At 46.5% G+C, this 22,547-nt stretch overlaps 1 protein-coding gene across 5 annotated transcripts; it reads left to right on the plus strand.

The window, feature by feature from the left end:
* The first annotated feature begins 63 nt into the window (after positions 1 to 63).
* On the plus strand, positions 64 to 22,474 carry LOC124470659 (SLIT-ROBO Rho GTPase-activating protein 3-like). 5 transcript variants are annotated; one of them, XM_047024618.1, is made up of 23 exons: positions 64 to 160; positions 448 to 584; positions 6,123 to 6,318; positions 8,171 to 8,333; positions 9,771 to 9,833; positions 11,111 to 11,296; positions 11,571 to 11,699; positions 11,842 to 12,063; positions 12,292 to 12,393; positions 13,585 to 13,782; positions 13,901 to 13,985; positions 14,620 to 14,647; positions 15,353 to 15,455; positions 17,016 to 17,076; positions 17,228 to 17,305; positions 17,692 to 17,826; positions 18,029 to 18,134; positions 18,230 to 18,457; positions 18,562 to 18,635; positions 18,911 to 19,091; positions 19,923 to 20,051; positions 20,395 to 20,698; positions 21,113 to 22,474. In XM_047024618.1, the coding sequence occupies exons 2-23, from the start codon at positions 518 to 520 to the stop codon at positions 21,599 to 21,601; spliced, it is 3,327 nt and encodes a 1,108-aa protein (XP_046880574.1). In that variant the 5' UTR covers positions 64 to 160; positions 448 to 517; the 3' UTR covers positions 21,602 to 22,474. The 5 variants fall into 5 exon arrangements, 4 of the variants coding, with proteins under 4 accessions (XP_046880574.1, XP_046880575.1, XP_046880573.1 ...); XM_047024619.1 differs by adding an exon at positions 830 to 945 and having other exon boundaries at positions 110 to 584; XM_047024617.1 differs by having other exon boundaries at positions 110 to 584.
* The last annotated feature ends 73 nt before the right edge of the window (positions 22,475 to 22,547 follow it).

A 22,547-nucleotide genomic window follows, 5' to 3' on the forward strand; every position in this document is an offset into this window, starting at 1 on the left:
TTACTCTGTAGTCTGTTGTTACACTTTGCATGAGGGGAGGGCGACGTAAAGTGGCGCTGGAAGGAGGGGATTGGGGAGGAGTCTGAAGATGACTTTCACATTTTCGCATCCAACTCTTTGCTATGCTGCAGAGACGACTCCCAGTGAAAAGGATGGATTGGTAGGCTAAGCGATATTTGCACGATGCAACTGATTGCAAATGTTTACGAGCCGCTTGCTTTACAGAGATCTTATTTGTACGATCTCATTCATCCGCGGATGCTTTAAATATATTGCAAATGCTTTGTTTATAAGAAACTGGAATTGTCTCGGTTTTCTATTCAACATTTTTTTCTGTGAAGCGATCGCCTTGGCCAGCTCAAAACCGATGGTGCTATCACGAACTTCAAAGCAAGCTACTGTCACACATGTAACCTAGGTTGCACATTGTATTTTTACATTTCGCAGAAACAATTTGGGTTGTGAAACGACTTCCTTGCAGTAGAATCATTTCGTAATATAGCCCCAAGGAATAACCATGTTATCTCAAACGAAAATAAAGAAGGACAAGGAGATTATTGGAGATTACGAGACTCAAGTGAAAGGTAGGTGTTTCCCAATCACATTACGTCGATAAAATGTATCTCTGCTTTCCAGGTGTTGCAGGTGTAGCATTTTGCGTAATTGCTTGACATTAACCTGTGCTTTGGACATAGGTACTTAGTATGCAGGCGAAATATGTAAAATACTCATATCAGTACATTTAATCAAATATAGTTGGCTAATCAATATAACTTAAAAAGCACACATTCCTTAGACGACCAACACCCAAACAAAAATGTGCTCACAGGCTGCCTATTCAACGGTAAACTACATTTCTGCAACCCTGCTAGAGAGGCATAGATGGAGACCAAATGTGATGCACCTGAGCCTGCAGCCTGATGACCACCAGTGGCATCCCTAAAGGTTTGCCACATAATTTCCTTTATTAATTGACCTAATCACTGTCAATAGAACATCCCAATAAAAGTAACCAGTGTAGACATGCAAGTTGATGTCGCATCATCTTTCATTTTCAAATACGGAAAATGTAAAACGTGTTAACGCTGGAAGAAGAGGCCAGGTTGGGAAGCTCTCACAGCAAACAGTTCAGGAAGGCCATCAATAATGTATGTTGTCAGCATTAATTATGGACCATGAAAGGATTTCACTGTCTGCTGCTAAATATGTGACTGTAGAGGGGCTACCCAAGGATGGGTGAGAGCCAGGAGCATCACTAGCAGAGCGACTATAACACAGGCCATGTTTTAGGTGTCTTTCTAACATAATTTTCATTTTACCAGAGTTGAGCTGGGCCAGGAGATGCTGGTGAACTCACTATGCTCTAATGCTGAGGGTGCTTGGGGAGAGGAGACGGGTGTGTGCATGTGTGTGTGCCACTTCTGGCTGTGATAGACCTATCACAGCTTAGACACCCGTCTCAGTTTCAGGAAAAGCTTTTAAGCTGACATTTTAAGCTCATTTTCGAGCCTGCCGTGGATCAGTTGGAAACTGTAAGGGTTCACTTGAGCATTGGTCTCCAATAATGCTGAATTGCTGACTGCAGAGCAGTTAGTACCATCAGGCCCATGCTGTCCAGATTTGGCTAAACAGATTGTTTTAGACAGGGGTGAATTGTATGTCAACTGATGATTGTAGAGCTAGTTTCACGTAAACTGTACAACCTTAATTTAAACCTAAACTTGCATTAAAAAGTAATCCCTTCCTATTCGTGATGCATGGTGGTTGTGGTAAAGTCACTTAATTAGCACTTAAATAAAATGAAATGCCAGATGAGTCTGACTGTCACAGAGAAGTGACTGTCTGTGACTGGTGTCAGGCAGTTTGGACAAATACCCAAATTGCATGGAAGGTGACACAATTACATGGTTTTGTAATATTACTATACTATTCAAATTTGAGTTATTATTACATTGATGCTGCATCAGTAACAACATTGATGTGCTGTAAAACAAGATAAGACACGTTTTAGTGAACAAACATGAATTGTAAGCTTTAGGCTTCTCTCCTTTAGAGAAGGAGGTACATTTTGATCCATTTGGTTGTTAGTCCCGTATTTCCATGTCATAAAGAAAAGAATCTCAGTCAACCTGCTTGGCAACCACTGAGTCACAGGTCATTAGACCTAGTCATGTTCTGGAGTTGAGGCCCCCGTTCCTAGTCAACTGGAGGGAAAAAAACAGCAGAATGAGACAATGAACCATCTTTAGCTGTGGTCTTCATTTGGCAGTCTACTTCACTGCGGGTCTTTCATTCAGTAAGGTTGAGTGGTCACACAGCATGTCGATGTAAAGCATGTTTCACAAACAGCCGTTCTCAAAGCCAGTAATATCGGAGACAGAGTTTTAAAAATCCTCAGCAGTTTTTGAGTGATAAAGAAAGCCTGCCTTTGTTGATGCCTCAGGTCATTTCTGTGGCATTGCAGTCGAACTACAGTATCATACAGCTGCAATATGTGTGTAGTATTCTGCCCTGTTATTAGAAGTAGCCTATCACAATGTTTCCTAGTATCAATCTATTCATCTCTAGCATTTACTACTGTTCCATATCCATTTAAACTATGAATACCATACAATGTACTTTATGACTACCAAATACCACTCAAGATATTGAAATTACATTTGTATGTCTCAGCAAACAAACCTTGAGATTAACCTCATTGAGATGCACAATGGCCTTCAAGAGGTTATGATAACTGCTATGGTACCTTTCATCACAGTATAAGGGAGGATTAAAGAGGACATATGTTCAACTTGTCTGTGTTCCTCTATTTAGTCAATAACAGTGTGCATGTACCTCCCTTAACCCCAGACTGGCAATGCCTCTGCTCATTAGTATTCCTCATGAAGCTCTAATCCCTTGACTCACACAGTTTCAAGACAAGAGTTTCAAGTCATGGTTTCATTGGAAACAATGAAGCAGGAATGTGACCCTGCTACTCTCTTCCCTCTTCCTCCATCCTATCAAGTTTTCCTTGATTCACTCCTATCCAGCCTTTACTGTTTTTTTGTTCTTCATTTATGCTTCAATAACAGCTCAGTGAGCTTGAGATGAGGTTGAAATGGTGGAAATCAATTGGCAGTGATTTAACCCTTGAGCAGTCTGGGTCCCCCAGCCCTGCCACTCTCAGTGGGGATGCCCTTCCTCATTAAAGCCATTTGCCCCTTTAGAGGGAATGTGAATTCATGCAAAGAATCCGCAAAAGCCATACCAAGACAAGCCCTAGCAGGAAATGGCCTTGCTCTCTGCCAAATTATGTCAAAGTGTCAGCCATGGTTAGGTGACATGTGACTAGTGACGCATGACTAACTTCAGAGATGATCTTGGATAGTGAACCACCGCCACTGACTATCATCACCCAGACGGCCCAGGGACTACACTCAAGCAACTCAAGGCAACTGCACTTTCAGTGACTGCTCACTGTCTGTACTAAACAGTGCTGTGTATTGCAGCGCTGCAAAGTGCAAACCAAAACCAACAAGGCTCAACCACCAAGCAGTCTCTTCCTGTGTTACACAACTGTAAAAATTGGTTACTTGCAGATGTGAGTCAGGGAGTCAGGTGGCTGAATGGTTAGGGAATCGGGCTAGTAGTCAGAAGGTTGCTGGTTCGATTCCTGGCCGTGCTAAATGACGTTGTGTCTTTGGGCAAAGCACTTCACCCTACTGGCCTCGGGGGAATGTCCCTGTACTTACTGTAAGTCGCTCTGGATGAGAGTGTCTGCTAAATGACTAATGTAAATTTGATGTAGTGTCAGCTGAATTTCATTTTCTACATGGACCAAAGTGTTCAAGTCAAAATGTCAATTTATTGGTACATTGCATAGCCTATTGTACAGTGGTATCAGACAATGTCATGTCCTACTTACTATACTAAGCATTAATCTGTTCAAACCAGGAAGACACCTCCTTCATACTTAACCACATCAATGAGGAACTTTGCTATGAGAAAGACATGGCCACACAGTCATCACAGAGGACGTTGTAGTGCACAGTAGAACTATGTCAATGATTGATACAAAATATCAAGGGACCTCAGGTGTAGTATATACTGGGTAAGTAGGAGAGTAGGGGGCAGTCAGAGGGCAGTATTCCCTACAACACAGCTGAGTCCAGGCAGGGGAGGGATTTCACTAGACAACACTTCTCCTGTCCACTGAACCTAGTATTGACCCACAATAGTACAGTATATGACAGTCAGGAAAGAGAATGATGCTCACTAGAGGAAATGCACAGAATGTCATTGAAAAACGAATAATAGCTCAGTATACATCTGTGTATTAGAACTAGCAGAGAGGGTATATATCACAACTCTGCTTTAACGTTACAAACGCAAGTCTCTGGTAGTAGTTAATGTTTTAGTCAAAGGGCTTATAAACTTCACCATACCGTACGAGAAATTTAACCACTCTGGTTTTCCAAGGAAAATAAACATCAGTTATAGAAAAAAGCAGTCACTAATGAAAGCTTGACTACCAGGGGCTGTGGAACTTCTGAGTCATTTGGCAAATTGACCCATTGTTTGATTATCTACTGAGCCAACAGATTTTTATTCATCATGAATCCCCTCACTACGAACTGAATCCAAAAGCATTCAAGATACATACTCCAGTGTAAGACAAGACATCATGTTGTGCCGTTGTCTATTTTTGCAAAGTTGGCTGTACTGTAATTTCTCTCAGTTTGAATCTTAACTGCTCTTCCTCTCAGCCCAGGCTACTAATTGTGTACTGAAAGGCTGAGGAAGTTGCCCTTGTCCTCTCCTATTATGCTAAGCAGAGGGGCTGCCGGGGCTGTCAGAACATGGAACTGGCCCAGCCCTGCCCAGATGCCTCCAGAGACCTTGTATCTAGGCAACCAGGCAGCTATGGAGATGATGAGGGATACATTTCAAGCAGCAAGAGGACACACATTTATGCACACACACACTTATGAAGTATTTCTGTAATGCTTCATTCATCGATACAGAACCACCATTCAGAAGTTAACAAAAGGGCTTTTTTCTTCAGCTAGGCCAGTTAAATCTTGCTCATTGATTTATTTCAACAGACTTCCTGTCAGTTTGCAGGGTGAAATGTATGATTGGATCAGCCTGCCGTTTCACTGTGTCAGTAGTGCTTAATTACTTTGACTAGTTTTTTTTCGGGTTTAGAAGAAAAGCTCTATCACTATTGGGATATGGTTTAGCATGTATAGTGTGTGTGTTGACAATATACAAGTTGGCCTATGAGATTTTGTGCCTGTGCTACCACAAACAAAAATAACGTCTTCATTTTGAATGAGGAATCAGGAATGATTCATAGATTGTGTTTCCTTCTTTCATTGTGGCAACATCAAATACAGCATCTTGTATATTGCTGACCCACTGTAAAGTTTACTGCCGGAAGCCTCCCATACCCTTTTGTTCTTCCGCAGTGGCAATGTTAGAGCTCTAGGGCTTAAAACATTTTAGTTTGGCTTTTTGAACCAGCATTATGACATACATGTATAGAATTTGTAAATGTTTTGACAATAAATGAAAACCGATATTAGCAAATATCGCATTTTCTTAGGAGTATGAATAAAAGCGATGGCTTTTTTAACCGCATAAGTAGGAACCACTGCTCTCTTAATCCAAAGAATGCGTGCTATTTTTGCATGACAAACTTTTATGTGGTCCCTCACAGCACAATGCTTTTTTTGAGAAGCTGACCTATTTCTTTTTTTCCATTCTGTCTGTTACAATCAGAAGGCATGCATCTCACTTATACACTACCCCAGCACGCACGCACCCACAAGTACGCACATGCACACTCACACATGCTCAGAGTCAGGCTGTAACAGTCAGTGCTGGTTACTGTTCTAAGTTTGTTAGCACTACTACTTTACCTTAAACTGATTCCACACCACAGACACCCCCCTACATCAGTAGTGTGCAGTTCAGTTACACCCACAGTCACAGGTACGTTTCCTGCAGTCTTGCTTTTCCAGTTCAGTGTCATGCTGCGTCCTCGGGTGCCTTCTCCCACCCAGAGCCCAGCTAATAGGCCAGCTCCACAGTAGGAGCCTGTCCCCCTCTCTGAAGGTGTCCCTCTTGATTGGCAGAGATCCGTAACCAGCTGGTGGAGCAGTTCCGCTGTCTGGAGCAGCAGTCTGAGTCCAGGCTGCAGCTGCTGCAGGACCTGCAGGACTTCTTCCGCCGCAAGGCCGAGCTCCAGCTGGAGTACTCTAGAGGCTTGGACAAACTGGCTGAGCGCTACTCAGCCAAGATCCGCAGCTCCAGAGAACATCAGCACTTGAAGTGAGTACGGGTCATGTGTGTTGTCTATGCCGGCTAACCCTTTCCTACATTGTTGAGACCATTGAGGAAGCAATTGTTATGTGTTTTTTTGCTTGCATGTTGAGGAAAGGTGTATGAAAGACGGAAAGAGAGACAGAAAGGGAAAGAAACAGTGAGAGAGAAACAGTTGTAACCAGGACAATGGCAAGAAACTGTGGCCTCAGATTACTGTGTCTTTCCCAAGTAGGTCATACTCATTATTCACTTGCTTCTTTTTATGCCTTTTAATTTTTCATTTGTATTTGTGCTTCGCTTCATGGAACTGTAAAGCTACACTGAAGAGTTTCATATGAGCCAGAGCTCTGAGCTTTGAGCTTAGCGTCTTCAGATGAAACGCTGCCTAGGTGTACTGACGAACCTTCTGATGCTAGACGTGTCTGAGACGAATCGTGCCTTATTGTCTAAAAATATACAGAATGGGAAGAAGCACTGCTCTATTTACGTACCGTAACAGGGAATGACGAGTAAGCCAACTTGAAAATGGCTCATTAGCACTGAGGTTTGCCATGACATCATGGCACAGACTCTCACTTGACCTGGCCATGCCAGACCTCATGCTTGACCGCCTTATTTGTTTTACTGAGATAAGAGACAGAGAGTGCCTCTTCCATCTTGGTCGACCTGTGGAAGATCCCTTGACACCGCACTTTACCTTCTAATTGCAATAGGTCACCCTATAACTGTCTTTCAGTGGTGGCTGTTTCCATATCTCCATGTTGAATCATTCCTTGCATGGTTACCTTCTGCCTTCAAGACATCTCTCTTTCCTATATTTATATTTAATGTCAAACTTGAGAAAAGAGTAGACATTTTTAAAGCAAGGGCTCAAGGTCAATGGCGGTATGGGAATTAAAAAGCGTGTCGACTGTACCATGTGTTTTTTTTATTCTTATATTTTGTAATCTCATTTTGATGTCCCAAAAAGCATTCATTACATTCTCGTTGGCTGTGCTGTGACAGTGACTGCTTGCTATAAGCGGATTTGAGCTGGGAGTCTCTCTTTGTCTGTTTCCAGCTATGTGTCAGGCAGCCAGTCACCTTCTTCCACTAATGAACAGATGTATTCTCCTTGAGTTTCCTTCTCCAGCTGTACAGTGCTGCAGAGCTCATCTTATCTCCTGATCTTTTATCTTCTATGGGCAGCTTGGAGAGCTCCCACTGTGTACCTCCTCACAGTCCTCACAGTCAGAGGAACACCTCAGGTCCCCCACTCACAGTACAGTTCCTCGAGCCTTAATCCCAGGATCAATCGCTTGCTTCACAACTAACAGAATAGCTAGTGGGATGGCTTGCTAAAGTTTTTATCAGAATGTCTTGGATTCAAAGGAGAGTGCTGTCAAGACTCTGGCGTGTAGATTCACAGGGAGTATCCTATTAAAAACTGCCATTGAAATGGAAGTCCAGACTCCTTTTTAATTTCGAAGAAATGTGTGAGCACATTTGGAGTTAAGTCTTGCAGGAAGTCTTAGAGTACAGCCAAAATGTAAGTCTTTTCAAAAAACAAAAGTTCCAAAAAATAAGAAAAATATGTTCCTTGTCACACAAGACTCAGTGTGGAAGTGCCCACTTGACAACAACTTAGAATGAGAGTATCTAATCAGCTGGTCCACTTTGTCTCATATACAAGGAAATTAACAGTGAGGATTAGTTCATCTTAATGTCTTTAGTTAAGTTATTCCAATTGCAGGACTATGCAGGATCTTTTGCTCTTGCATCAATGACCACAACCAAACATGGGTTGGCCCCAAAAATCAACTGAGCTGTTACTGTCAAATATGTCAAAGTCTAACCTTTGCCCTACTGGCCATTGCAGGAAGGACCAGAACCTTTTGTCAACAGTGAACTGCTGGTACATGGTCCTGAACCAGACCCGGAGGGAGAGTAGAGACCACGCCACGCTCAGCGACATCTACAACAACAACGTCATCATTCGGCTGGCTCATGTGGGAGAGGATGTCATCCGCCTCTTCAAGAAGGTCAGAACTGTCAATCAGATGAGGCTACGGCTTGAGTTGAGGCCTTTGTACAGGTACATTACAGAACTTTATCCTGTTTTGGTTGACAGATTGAATGGATATTATAACAGAAAATCCCAATGTAGTAAGTCAGGCAATCCAGCTGCCACCCAGTGCCCTGAAATAGGGGGTCTGTCACCCTGTCAGCTGTGCCTCCTTGCTGGGCTGTCAACGCTTTACACAATCACCTATCTGGCATCCCTGTAAAAGTGACACCTGCCTCCTTGCCTGGCTTTCTGTCTTCATGAGATAGAGGTTCTCTCTCTCTCTCTCTCTCTCTCTCTCTCTCTCTCTTTCTCTATCTCCCACATACACACACTTGTCATGTCATCTCTCCTACTGTACCTATGTTTGTATGTTTCATTCTCTATTCTGTTTGTCCTCTTTCTTCCATCCTGTTCACCATACTCATATTTCTCATTCCTAACATCCTCCTCATCTTTAAACAGGAAAGCAGTAACGTACAGTGCATCCACCCACGCAGCACACTGCAATGCAATTAGTGTTTTCAGAACATCTGGTTTTTCAGTGTCAAATCTAAGAATCTACGATTGTAATGGATTTGTCCCATTTGGACTTCCTGTACAGTAACGACACATCCCAGCTCTGAGCTGTGACACACTGTGTCACACAAACCCATCCAGTACTCCATGACCGAGACCGGAGAGGGTGCATGGGGTTCAGGGATTATGATGGAGCTGTCCGTCTCTGGGAGCTCAGATCAGGATCGATCGGGAGCGGCTGGAGTCTACCATGATTCATGTCCTCTGGGGAGCCAGCGCTGTCAGAGTGGAGCCATCATGGGGATGATGGGCTGCCCTGGGCAGCACTCTGACAGAGAAGCCTTAATAGCTTCCTCCCTCAGCAAGAAGTTAGAGATGTGGACCAAAATTCCTCACAATGTTATGGATGACAGCATTAAGTACAGCGTGCCATAGAGCACTTGGTGAATACATGAGCTGTGTTGGTTTATTTGATGTATTTTTTGTGTTTTTTCTGGGGAAAGATAATGTGCAAATGTGACGATGCCGTGATGGCAATGCACACCGCTTAGAGGAATAGAGCTGGAATTGATTGGTCCATCTCCATCACACATCCTCTGAACAGGATTATTAGAAGCACTTTCCTCTGGCCTTCTAGAAAGCCCATCACTGGATAGGACCGATCCTTTATGGCCACTTAGATCTTGTAACTCAGTTGGAACCATGACCGTCTGGCTTGGAAACATTTCGCTGCCATCGTTTAAGTCTATTTTTAGCGTTGCAACAATAAATGGCATGTGCACATAATGTTGTAAGGTCGCTTCTTCCACAGGTACAGGCACATAACATGGTGCCTTTTATGGGTCAGATAGTTTCCATGTAACCTGTGAGATGAACTCTTGTTCTTTCTTTCCAGAGCAAAGACATTGGAGTCCAGATGCATGAAGAGTTGGTGAAAGTGACAAACGAGCTCTACACTGTAAGTAAACAAGCTATTTCCTGTAGTGTGACGTCCCAGAGCCAGGCTCCTGATAGGTTCCCGACAGGGCACGACCAGCCCAGGTGCTGCTCTGGACAGAGTCAATCTGTCCTGTCAGCACCACAGCCTCTAACAGGTTCCCTCTCCCTGCTCCCCAGGACGTGCGAGGGCCGCATTAGCATGCTCCTCCCGCTGTGTTGTTGGTCAGTTGAAGGAGAAGCTGTTCTTGCTCCTGGCTCTGCTTCAAGCAGACTCAGCAGTCTCCTCTGCAGCACACTGGGCAAGGCTCTGCTCGCCGCTCAATGCTGGGATATTCGTTTCCAAACCCCTTCATATGGTTTATCCTGTGATGCTAGTCTCGGACACTTTAATATGGCTTATCCTAGGATGTTCCCGCTCGAGTAGTTCCCTCTCCCTCTGGCTCGTAGCCGTCCCTCCCCCTGGACTCTCACACTCACCCTGGGGCCTCAGGTCTCCCCTCTGTTTGATTGGATGCATTTTGGTCAGTGACTGGAAGGTACTCGATTGTGAAATAGAAGCCTATTTTTGGCATGCCATGGCACATCTCTGTGATACCACGGACAGGATCGACATCGGTTTTCCGCCCTCCCTCCAAATCAATATGTTGGGTATACATTTCCCACTAGGCAGCTACACCCGCCTCATATTTTAAAATGAATTTTCCAGTGATAATGGTTGTTTCAAAGCGTTTATCTGGTTTATTGTGCCAGTAGCACTGTATTAAAGATCTTGCCATGACTAATATCTACACAGGCTACAAAGAAATGCTGTATACGCTGTGTGGAGAATTTGAACGAACCCTTACATTGTATACATGCATGCATTATCAAATGAATACATATTGGAAATGTGTATGTGTGTGTGAATGTATATAGTATATTCACACACACGCACACACACACAGTTTCAGTCAAACTAAATCAAATGTTGTCTTGTTTCCGAGCAGGAGCAGGAAATCTTGTTCACAGTCACACAATAACTAACCTCGTCCCCCCTGCAGATTAATCTCTCACTCTCCTCACGTCAATTATTTCTATCTGAGTTGCTAGGAGACCCGAGAGTGAGTCGTTTTCAACAAAGGGAGAGGTTCTTTATATTAGTTATGCCACTCATTGTTAATGTTGATAGAGAGATGTAATTGGCCCGACGTAGGTGTCATGTAATTCGTTATCTGATGAAACAAGAAATTGAGAGACGTTTGAACAAAATGTAACTCGATCCTAAATGACTGGCGCTGTGTGTTTGCTGCTGTGCAGGTGATGAAGACCTACCACATGTACCACACCGAGAGCATAAGTGCTGAGAGCAAATTGAAGGATGCAGAGAAACAGGAAGAGAAACAGATCGGAAAAGCCAATGAAGTGACCACCAGCCTCCTGCGTCCTGACGACCGCCCCCAGCGACGCAGCTCCGTGAAGAAGATGGAGAAGATGAAGGAGAAGGTTGGTCTACTGAGTGTGTGTGTGTGTTTTGATATTTGACACACGCACCTCATTATCAACAGTGAATCATAGTGATGACCCTCTGAAATGTCCACAGCTGTTTTAAGATCTACAGTATTTTATGAACAGTAGCCCCTTCTAAATCCAAATGAACGATCATATACAACACATAACACGATGTAAGATATTCAAGTGATAAATCAGATGTGCCTTCATGGGAAACCTTTCGATGTGTAGCGCAACAGTGACCTTTCTTTTTTCTCTCTACCTACAGAGACAAGCCAAATACTCTGAGAATAAGCTGAAGTGCACAAAAGCTCGCAACGACTATCTGCTCAACCTGGCAGCTACCAACGCTCTGGTGGCCAAGTACTACATCCACGATGTCTCTGACATGATCGATGTGAGTCGGCCATGACACTGGCAGCAGAAAAGACAAGAGGATTCACAGATGTTCAAGGACAGAACCGTTGACATTGAGGAGCAGCACTTTGCAGCACCGCAACGGATCTAATATTAGAAGCTCATGGTGTATTTCTCCGCAGTGCTGTGACCTGGGTTACCATGCCAGCCTGGCGCGTACGCTGAGGACCTACCTGTCTGCAGAGTACAGCCTGGAGACGTCTCGTCACGAGGGCCTGGACCTGCTGGAGGGGGCCGTGGACGCCATGGACATCCGAGGAGACAAGCACAGGGTCATGGACATGCACAGCCAGATCTTCTGTCCTCCCGCATGCTTCGATTATCAGCCACACATGGGGGATGAGGTGAGGCGCTGCAGTGTGTGTGTGTGTGTGTGTGTGTGGAGGGGGGGGGGGGTAGGGTTGGACCTGGGCCTAATGAACATATCATCATCTCTGTTCCTCTAGTCCCACCATGAGTTTAAAAAGAAATGGTGTGTGTCGTGCGCGGGGTGTGTGTGGCTTGTGGTGCTTGTGTGGTGTGTGTGTGCGTGTGTGCGTGTGTGTGTGCGTGTATGTGTGTGTGCGTGCCAGGTGTGCCAGGTGAGCGCCCAGCAGCCTGTTCAGACGGAGCTGCTCATGCGCCACCACCAGCTCCAGTCTCGTCTGGCCACGCTGAAGATCGAGAACGAAGAGGTGAGAGGTCAAATCACCTTCCTGGATTGGCAAGGCGAAGCAAGTCAGCCCTGTCTCACAGCATGCCTATTCTCATATCATATCTCTTTTTTTTGGGGGGGGGGGGGGGGGGGGGGGGGGGGGGGGTAGGGGGTAGACAGGATATGAAAGAACAGTACGTTGTTTGTCTGAGCCACTCCCTATCACCAGGGAGATCTGTCCTGGCAATAGACCAGAGCTTGGCATTGTGACTCATGTTTATATTCACTTAATGAACAATCCAACTGACACCACATGCACTAGCAGGCCGGCTGGTCACATGGGCCATGTCTGATGATGAGCGCTTCATGTTCACTCAGGGTTTTCTCATTACTGGCCGGCCGCAGGTCACCTCCGCCACCTCTGGCACTGACTGACATTAACGTTCACCATGGCCATCATCCTGTGGGCTGGGTCATCTCCATCATAATAATACACACACAGCACTTCACACACTGTCGTTAACACGAACACACGCGTGCTGCCGTACAGTACACACACATGCCACACGCACGTACTGTAGCACACACACATGTACTGTACGCATACACACGTTACATTATGTAGATGTTCATCAGGAGTGACACCCGGTGTTCATGTTCGTCTTTTAATCTGACAGATATGACCTCCGGGTTGTATCTCATCTTTCTTCCTGTCTCTCTCTCAGCCACGGGCCTGCCGTGGCACCAGCCAATGCACGCAGTCTCGGAGCCACAAACACTGACTCACACACAGACCTGTTTAAAGGTCACACACATACAAGTGTGTTTGTTTGTGTATATTTGTGTGTTTCCGCACGTCTCCATTGTGTGTTCTGGTGTTAAGCATAGTCTCTGTTCTGAATATGGAGATGCTCTCTCCCTCCTTTCCTCTCCATCTCACACGGAGCGGAGTGGAGTTCATCCTTCATCACACAGACCTTCAGACCAGCGCCATGGCAACGACCTCCCATAGGGCCTGCCCTTACAGCACATTAAACACACAACTGCAGAGCTTTGCCGGTCTCTGTATGCATGCTGTAGGATATTGTTACTTAACAAGGACAAGTAAAGAAAGGATTCAAGAGTTTTCGATTTTTGACTTGGGAGAATTATCAAGGCACTCGTGCATTTGTTTTCAGACTGGAGACATTGTAACTCGGAGTAACGGTGGTTGTGTCTCCGTGTGTCTCAGGTGAGGAAGACCCTGGACGCCACCATGCAGACGCTGCAGGACATGCTCACTGTGGAAGACTTTGACGTGTCAGATGCGTTCCAGCACAGCCAATCAACGGAGTCGGTGAAGTCGGCCTCCTCTGACTCGTACATGAGCAAGGTCAACGTGAGCAGGAGACGGGCTCACCAGCAGGAGACCGAGGGCTTCTACTTCACAGTACGTGAAGCCACACTGAGGACTGAATATACAAGAGAACTGGAGGGTAGTAGGAGACAGTGTCTCTCATCTCTCTCTGTCTCTCTTACCCTCTCTTAATCTCTTTCTGCTCCGACAGAAATTTAAAGAGTACCTAAATGGTAGCAACCTGGTCATTAAGCTGCAGGCCAAGCATGACCTTCTGAAGCAGACGTTAGGAGAAGGTGAGTTCTCGGGCCTCTGACAGACTTATCGTTCATCTTGAGGACCTTTTGTGTTAACTAGTGCTCTGGTACCATTACGGCACTGTGCATATTTCTTATCTTGATCAACACACTCCAGCAGCTGGCATTTCCAAGGGATTAGTTGTGGTTGGACAGATAGAGGGATTTTGCTGGAAGCTTCTTTACACTTGACAGGGTCCTCAGAGTACTTGTACGAGTCATTTATCAAAGAGTGGTAGCTCTTAACAAACCATGCAAGATACAGTATTGGTACATGTAATCATTCTACTGTACAAAACAACAACCCCTCGCCCCACCCCCTTCCGTTGCCCCTGGATACGCTTTCACTCAGCCGAGAGTAGTCTCCGCCTCTTGGTCTCTTCTGCCGTTTCTAGGGCGACTGCGGAATGTCCACCGCCAGGCTGTGAGTCAGAGGCGGCTGCGGCGCTCGCACCATTGAGTCTTTCTGAATAGGAGCCCGTTTTCTCATAGTCCCCTTTCCTCCTCCATCTGCCTGCTCTGTGTCCACCAGGTCTGGCTCCAGCGCCAGTCAGCCGTGCCACTAACCGCCCTCTTTTTTTCTTTCACACACACTCTCACTCATGTTCTCTCTCTCCTCTCTCTTTCCTTTCAGGGGAGAGGGCTGAATTTGGAACAACGAGGTAAGATGTCTGGTGAAAAGTGAGAGAATAAAGTAGGCAACAGCGTGCAAAATCCTTCCTGTGTTCCTGGACGTGGTCGAGACAACGTCGTTGGTGTGTGAATAGCAATTTAGACCAGAGCTCTCCTCTCTGCCAAGCCAGGGACTGCATATCAAATACGAGAGGGGATGCTGTTTGTCTGTTTGTTTATCACTAGGAAAGAAAAAGAAATGTAGAGGTGAGGGCAGGATAAAGAAGGACTACTATTAACCTCAGACGCCATTACACAGTCATCCTATTCAGTCTCATTCATTAAGCACAAGCCTACAGTACAAGGGCAGGACAAGCATTCAAAGCACAGTCAGAGGTTGTTACCACATAATTGCATTGCTTTTTGTATTAGTCGTCCTGCCTTATTGACTGTGATGTTTTTATTACCCGTAATGATGCATCCCGTCATTCCCCAGAAGTCGTTAAGGCCATGCTATAGAGTGGTCGAATGCAGCAGCTGTTGCAATAGATCATGCATCCGTGCTCTATGAGTGGGTTGGTGTGGAAGAATAATGTTACTGTGTTGTGAGAGTAATGGGGGGTAAAGAGCTTAATATGCACTGCTGCCTCAAGTAGCTCTACACAGTTTTTCTCCAACTGATGAAAATATTTGTGGAAATTCCTACATAATAGTTGCCATGTATTTGCACTCCCCTCCCCCTACCATTTCCCCAGGCCCCCCACTCTTCCCCCTAAACCCCTGCGAATGCCGAAGTCTAGACCCCGCAGCCTTTTTAACCGTAAGCTGTTTAACGGCAATATGGAGGCCTTCATCAAGGTACTGGCCCTTCAGGGGTCTACCTCTCTCTACCTCTCTCTCTCTACATAACCTGGGAAATCTCCTGTCTTCTTCTACTCTCTCAAACTCTGACTGATTTATCCACACATCTTATTCCTTTATGGCCCCGTCTGGTCAGTAAGGAAATGTACTGTTTGCCGAAGGACGTAGAGTCCCCTCAAAGCCTAACCAATGCAGTACATCAAGTGGGGTTTGCCTTTAACATTCTTACTCATGTGAACAGCACTGGTCTCCAGACTTGACACACTTTCTTGCTTCATGCCAGCTGGTCTAACTCCAACTATGTCAGGAAATGAAAATAAACACACATGGCCACATCTCCTCTGGAAGTCATGATAAAACAGCAGCACAGAAACAGAGTAAACATGCATAGCAGTGGAGGTCAAGCACTCTTGTCGATAGTTCACTGCTCCCCTCCATGTCGAACTGACACAGTCCTAATTCTCTGAGGTCCAGACACCTCCTGCAGTTTATTTCTCAGACTGCCGCAGTTTTAGCCTCAAGGCCCTATCCAATCAAATCCTCTGACAGAGTTGATCAAGATAACACTTCTCCCAGTCTACCTTGTTAACCTTGTCTTCTGCAGCCAGTGTCACTCTGCTGTCGCCCCCACCATGCCCCCCCCCCCCCACTCTTCCCCATTCCACCCCACCCAAGGTCCCCTAGACTCTCTTTCATCCTGGACCACCCTCTCTCTGGGTAACTGTCTATCTCCCGGCCTGTCTCTCTCTCTAACCTGTTGTGCTTCTTTCCTTTCTGGCTGTCTGTCCACCTGCCACACTATATTCTGTTCCAGGGGAAGAAGGAATGTCCGCTACAGGAGTCAGGTATTCTGTGTGACTGGGAGTAGGGGGCTGGGAGTAGGGGGCTGGGAGTAGGGGGCTGGGAGTAGTGGAGGGTGGGAGTAAGGGGCTGGGAGTAGGGGGGGCTGGGATTAAGGGGGGTGGGAGTAAGGGGGTGGGAGTAGGGGGCTGGGAGTAGGGGGCTGGGAGTAGGGGGCTGGGAGTAGTGGGGGCTGGGAGTAGTGGGGGCTGGGAGTAGGGGGGGCTGGGAGTAGGGGGGGCTGGGAGTAGGGGGGGCTGGGAGTAAGGGGGTGGGAGTAAGGGGCTGGGAGTAGGGGGGGCTGGGAGTACGGGGGGCTGGGATTAAGGGGGGTGGGAGTAAGGGGGTGGGAGTAGGGGGCTGGGAGTAGGGGGGGGGCTCTGTCCTCTTCTTCTCCTTTTACCATCATTCTTTGTGTCAGAGATTGCGTTTCACCACCATGTGTAGCACTGTATTGATATACAATAAAATAGTTTGGTACTAACAATGATACATGTATAAAATAACTTGTACATGGTTATAATGATTTTCCAATCTTTAAGAAGTTTACACAAATCCAAAGTTAATGGTTTAAAGTAAATTCTATTCAAGAAAAATGTGATTCAGTCTGTGGGCATGCACATTCATTATTCAGCTCTTAGGGCCAAATAATGTATTTGTTGTCTTGATAATCAGTTGAGAGTACTCTTATCTTGCTCCCTCTTGTGTTGCTGACAGGACACAGGGCAGGCCATCCCTGTGGTGGTTGAGAGTTGTGTCCGCTACATCAATCTCTACGGTAGGTAACAGAGACATCTACATGCAGGAACATCTAGGAAGAGATGTGGCATAAACAAGACATTTAATAGCTAGATAACATATGGAAGTGTGTGGTTTTGAATATACAGTGTATTTTTTCAATGTTGTCACTGACCTGTCCTTCTCTGTAGGTATTCAGCAGGAGGGCATATTTCGAGTTCCAGGATCCCAGGTGGAAGTCAATGACATTAAAAATTCATTTGAAAGAGGTCAGTCCCCATGCGCCAGCCCATTTCCTCATTGATTGTCTGTAAATTGTGTTTAGTCTGTTTGAAAATAATACCACAGACCTGTTCACAGGCTTGCAAAGTGCTCATACATAAAGGACCTGTTTGTCACATGAGACATTCTAATGGCTATCAGCTCTATTTTAGATTTGACCATATTCATAAAGCAACAATAGCTAAGAGCAGAAATACATAACTGCTGAAAATAGTACTCTTGTGGAGTAGTATTTATAAAGAAAGTGTCATTTCCTGTGAGCCTTGTTGCTGCATGTTTTAATACCAGTCTACAAACAAATTTCCCCTAGTGGTATCTATACAATGGACTTGACTTGTGTTGATTGATAATGCGTTCCATGCTGTACCCCCAGGTGAGGACCCCTTGGTGGACGATCAGAGCGATCATGACATCAACTCAGTGGCAGGCGTCCTCAAACTATACTTCAGAGGGCTGGAGAAGCCCCTGTTCCCTGAAGAACGCTTTCTCGACCTCATATCCACTATCAGTAAGTGGCACTGGAAAACTCCCAAGGGTTTTAGTAAGGGTTGATGTTTGTATCTAGCTTCACTCACGCCTCCTCCTCATAATAATCTGTCTGTCTACTCTCTCGATTTCTACTCTCTACTCTCTCTCTCTCTCTCTCTCTCTCATTATTTCACTACTGTCTGTCTCTCTCTCTCTCTCTACGGTCTTTCTCTGTATCTCAGAACTGGAGTCGGGGCCCGAGAGAGCTCATCACCTCCAGCAGATCGTAGTGACTCTGCAGCGTACTGTCATCATTGTGATGAGATACCTGTTTGCTTTTCTCAATCAGTAAGTCTTCTTAACCACTCAGTCACTTGCACCGTGCCTCCAAAAACTGGATTGCATTAAAACCATTCTGCTGTATAATGGAATTGTCTGTCTAGTGTGTCCCAGTACAGCGATGAGAACATGATGGACCCCTACAACCTGGCTATCTGTTTTGGCCCCACCCTGATGCCAATACCAGACGACCAGGACCCTGTGAGCTGCCAGGCGCACGTCAATGAGGTCATCAAGACCATCATCATTCACCATGAGGTCATTTTCCCGAGCCTTCGGGAGCTAGATGGGCCAGTGTATGAGAAGTGCATGAGCGGAGAGGAGGAGTACTGGTGCGTAACAACCACAACACTCTTTGCAGTTGTTGTTTAGATATCCATCATCCTGTGTTAAGAGAGTTCATCCCCCCTCCTGCGCCCCCTTTCTCCCAATCCAGTGATAGCCCCCACAGTGAACCCGGTGCCATAGACGAGGTGGACAATGGCACAGGACCTCCCACCAGTGACGAAGGTGATAGTCTGACCAGACAGATGTTTTCCTCACGTTTAGGAGGGATTAGACACTCGAGGTCTTGTAAAAGACTGTGGGGTTAGTAGGGAATTGACTGTGGAATCGGGACACGTTTGCACAGGTTGGAAGGGATGGTGGGGCACCTCCCTTGTGATCCTACCATTTCAAGTGGTTAAACTCACTCCTCAGTATAAATGCCACCCATCTGCATCATCAAAGACTTGTTGGTGGCGACACTGACGAGCAGAAACCTGGTCTCTGTTCTGTCATCCCAGAGCTGGAGCAGATTGAGGCCATTGCTAAGTTTGACTACGTGGGCCGCAGTCCCAGGGAGCTGTCCTTCAAGAAGGGGGCCTCCCTGCTGCTCTACTTGAGGGCCTCCGAGGACTGGTGGGAGGGCCGCCACAACGGCCTGGACGGCCTGATCCCACATCAGTACATTGTGGTGCAGGACATGTGAGTAGGAGTCACTCTTCTGTTCACATGGCTGGTCTGGGATCTGTTCACATGGCTGGTCTGGGATGTGTTCACATGTCGTGTTTGGTGGTCATGTTAGACTGAAGCGCTGCCGAATTAAAGTGTCAGAGCACTTCATCAAGTTGTTTGAGTCAATATGCAGGTGGCACAGTTCCACACATTCCTGGTTTGAGAGAGGTAACTGTTATCTAGGCTGTTTACAAAATAGAGACAAAGTAAAATTGAGCTACTCACCATTGTATTGTCCCCTCACTGCTGCAGTGGGTTGGGGAATCGAAAACAAAATAAATCCAATTGCGTCATGAGTAGAACAGCCTATGCCAAACAAAAGGAGCCCTATAACGAGGAGAAACGTAAAGGTCACTCTCATTATTTATTCTCTACTCGCCCGATAGCCAATCACCATCCATCACAGTGCAGATGGCATAATTAAAGCCTAATAAGGGAAACCACACACTCATCTTCACCTCCTCTGCCTATTGACTAACATCACAAGAGGACCCAGGGGACTGTTAAGTAGTTAGTTTTGCTTGTAAGTGATGTCCAGGGGAGGTTCAAATGGATGTTTCTACTAGTCGGGGACTAGCTGTGGACATGTGTTGTGCAAATGTATGATTCTTTTCTTCAGATGACATGTATATCCATAAATATTTGTGTTTTAAGTATGCAAATGTGTATGATTAGGAATGAAATATTTTTGTAAAGCTCCTTGATCTTAAGAGAGTGCTAAAGACAGTCATCTTTGGGTTCGACCTTAAAGGAGTGTGCTGTGATGATGACCGTTGTCCCTTGTGATGTCTGTGGGTTCAGGGACGACACGTTCTCCGACAGTCAGAGGCCTGAGCATGAGAGCAGCAGTGGAGCCCACCATGAGGACAGACCCTCCTCCAGGAATGAGGAACACACGCCGGAGCACCGCTTCGGGGCTGCCCTGGGAAGGTACCTAGGAAAGACTGGTCCTCAGCCTCCAGGGGAGGGGAAAGACTGGGCCTCAGCCTCCAGGGGAGGGGAAAGACTGGGCCTCAGCCTCCAGGGGAGGGGAAAGACTGGGCCTCAGCCTCCAGGGGAGGGGAAACACTGGGCCTCAGCCTCCAGGGGAGGGGAAAGACTGGGCCTCAGCCTCCAGGGGAGGGGAAAGACTGGGCCTCAGCCTCCAGGGGAGGGGAAACACTAGGCCTCAGCCTCCAGGGGAAGCTTCTCTTGTGGTTCTACAGCTGCCATGTTGTTTGGTTTTGTTGGCTTAGTTGTGATGTGTGAGGGGGCTGTGTGTGTTGTTCCGCAGGGTGAGAGTGCGCTCGGATGGAGCGGCCATCCCCAGGCGTCGGAGTGACACCCACAGCCCCCCCACAAGTTCTGACCCCCCCCCTCGAGTCTTACCCCGCCCCTGCAGCCCTCACAAGATGGCTGTCAGCAGAGTCCACGTGGACAGTCCCGAGAAACGCAGACTCACCACATTTGGCAGTGCTGGCAGCATTAACCACCCTGACAGGAAGGGGTTTGCTGATGGCCACAGACCGTTACCCAGCACCACCCGCCACAGCAGCTTGGGGGACCACAAGTCGCTGGAGACAGAAGCTCTGGCCGACGTGAGTCTAGTTTTCACGCCACAGATCAGACTTAATGTAGCTAAGATCACATATAAAGTTAACAATATTGAATCTGCGAAGTCACAGCCATGACCAGGTTCAGTTTTACAGTGTAACTTTCTGTAGACCCTTTTATAGGCACTGCAGTGCTATGCAAGTCTTATGCAATAAAGATAATGAGAATCCTGTTGCTTGCCCTGTAGTATTGCATGGAGCCAAGCCAGGGCAGTGAAAAGTCAGAAGCAGTTGGAGGCTAAGCTCTGATTAGTTTTCACAGTTTGCTAGCATTGTGTTCCATGTACTTATGCTCTACTCTTATTCTGTATCAATCCCTGTCTGTCTCTCTCTCTCTCTCTCACTCTTTTGTCTCTACCCATCCCTGTCTCTCTACCTCTCTCTCCATCTCTCTCCCAGGACATAGAGAAAACGATGAACACAGCCCTGCATGAGTTACGTGAGCTGGAGCGTCAGAACGTGGCCAAGCATGCCCCTGACGTGGTCCTGGACACCCTTGAGCCCCTGAAGCACCCGTCAGGGCCTTCAGAGAGTTCCGGAAGCCCCCTCCACACCATGGTGATCAGGGACCCCGACGCAGCCCTGCGTCGCAGCTCCTCCAGCTCCTCCTCCGAGACCATGACCACCTTCAAACCAGCTCTGTCGGCACGGCGACCCAACGCCCCCCTCAGACCCCAGCCGGTGCGACCTGTACGCCCGGCGCCTGTCCACGGTCAGAGCCAGCACCACGGCCAGGGCCCAGGGCCCGGTCAGCACCGCTCCAGCAGCTCCAGCTCCTCCGGGCTGGGCAGCCCAGCCATCACCCCCACAGACAGGGTGTTCCCCAAGGCCCCATCCCCATCCCCCTCCACCTCCTCGTCCTCCTCAGACAAACAGGGCAACATGTAGGCAGTAGGAAGCCCAGTGCAGCCTCACGTCATCATCGCCTGAACATTGACCACCATCACAGTGTTGCATCCCCAAGCCACAGTAGGCCCGCTGTAATTCTACCCATGTTGACGTTTCAGTGAAGTTCTAATGGGTCACTCAGAAGCACGACTATATATTAATCATATAACCGAACAAATGTTACTCTAGTACACTGTGTGGGGGTTGCCTCAGAAGTGATGCACTGGACCTGTCAATGCCCTCGTCCTCTATAGCACAGTAGTCCTCCGAGGGGATTCATGTTACATCCTCCAATTCAGTCTTGAGCAGTGAGACTGCTGTGACCCACCTGGACTGGGATCACATTTCTCGGTGGACTGTGAGACTAGATGCAGACTTAATGTCTCTCCATCTCCAGATTAGCCGTGTTACCTCAAGAACAGAGAACAGAGTGATGCACTGATATTGATAGACTGCTACTAGCCTGTACTGGTAGATCTTGTTTGTGTATTGGTCCTCTGCCAGAGTCAGGTAGGTTCTGACGATATATAAGGACCTGTGAAGCTTACCTGTACTTATTGAACTAGATTTCAGAGTATAATCAGGCTCGTTGTTTTTTGGGACTTGTACAATATAGGCCTTAATGGGCTAGCTTGCTTAAGGTGGTGTTCCGTGTCTGTCTTATAAAGGATTATTAGCAACATGTTTAAAACGTAATAGGTACGTTCAGATAAAAAATATCCATAACAGTAAAAAGTACCCGTATGAATAACATATGATCAAAACAGGATATATTATTGTTCCTAGTGAGTAGATTTTGTAACTCGTTGCACAGATATTGACAGAGCAAGTTACTAATTCTCGGGAATCCTTCTATAAAATATTCTCTTGATACCTTTTTGTTTCTTGTCTTCATTAGGACTTTATGTGAGTTATTCTGCCATCCTGTGGTCAAGTCTTCATGCAT

Source organism: Hypomesus transpacificus, chromosome 9 (genome assembly GCF_021917145.1).
Source record: "Hypomesus transpacificus isolate Combined female chromosome 9, fHypTra1, whole genome shotgun sequence".
NCBI classification, from domain to species: Eukaryota; Metazoa; Chordata; class Actinopteri; order Osmeriformes; family Osmeridae; genus Hypomesus; species Hypomesus transpacificus.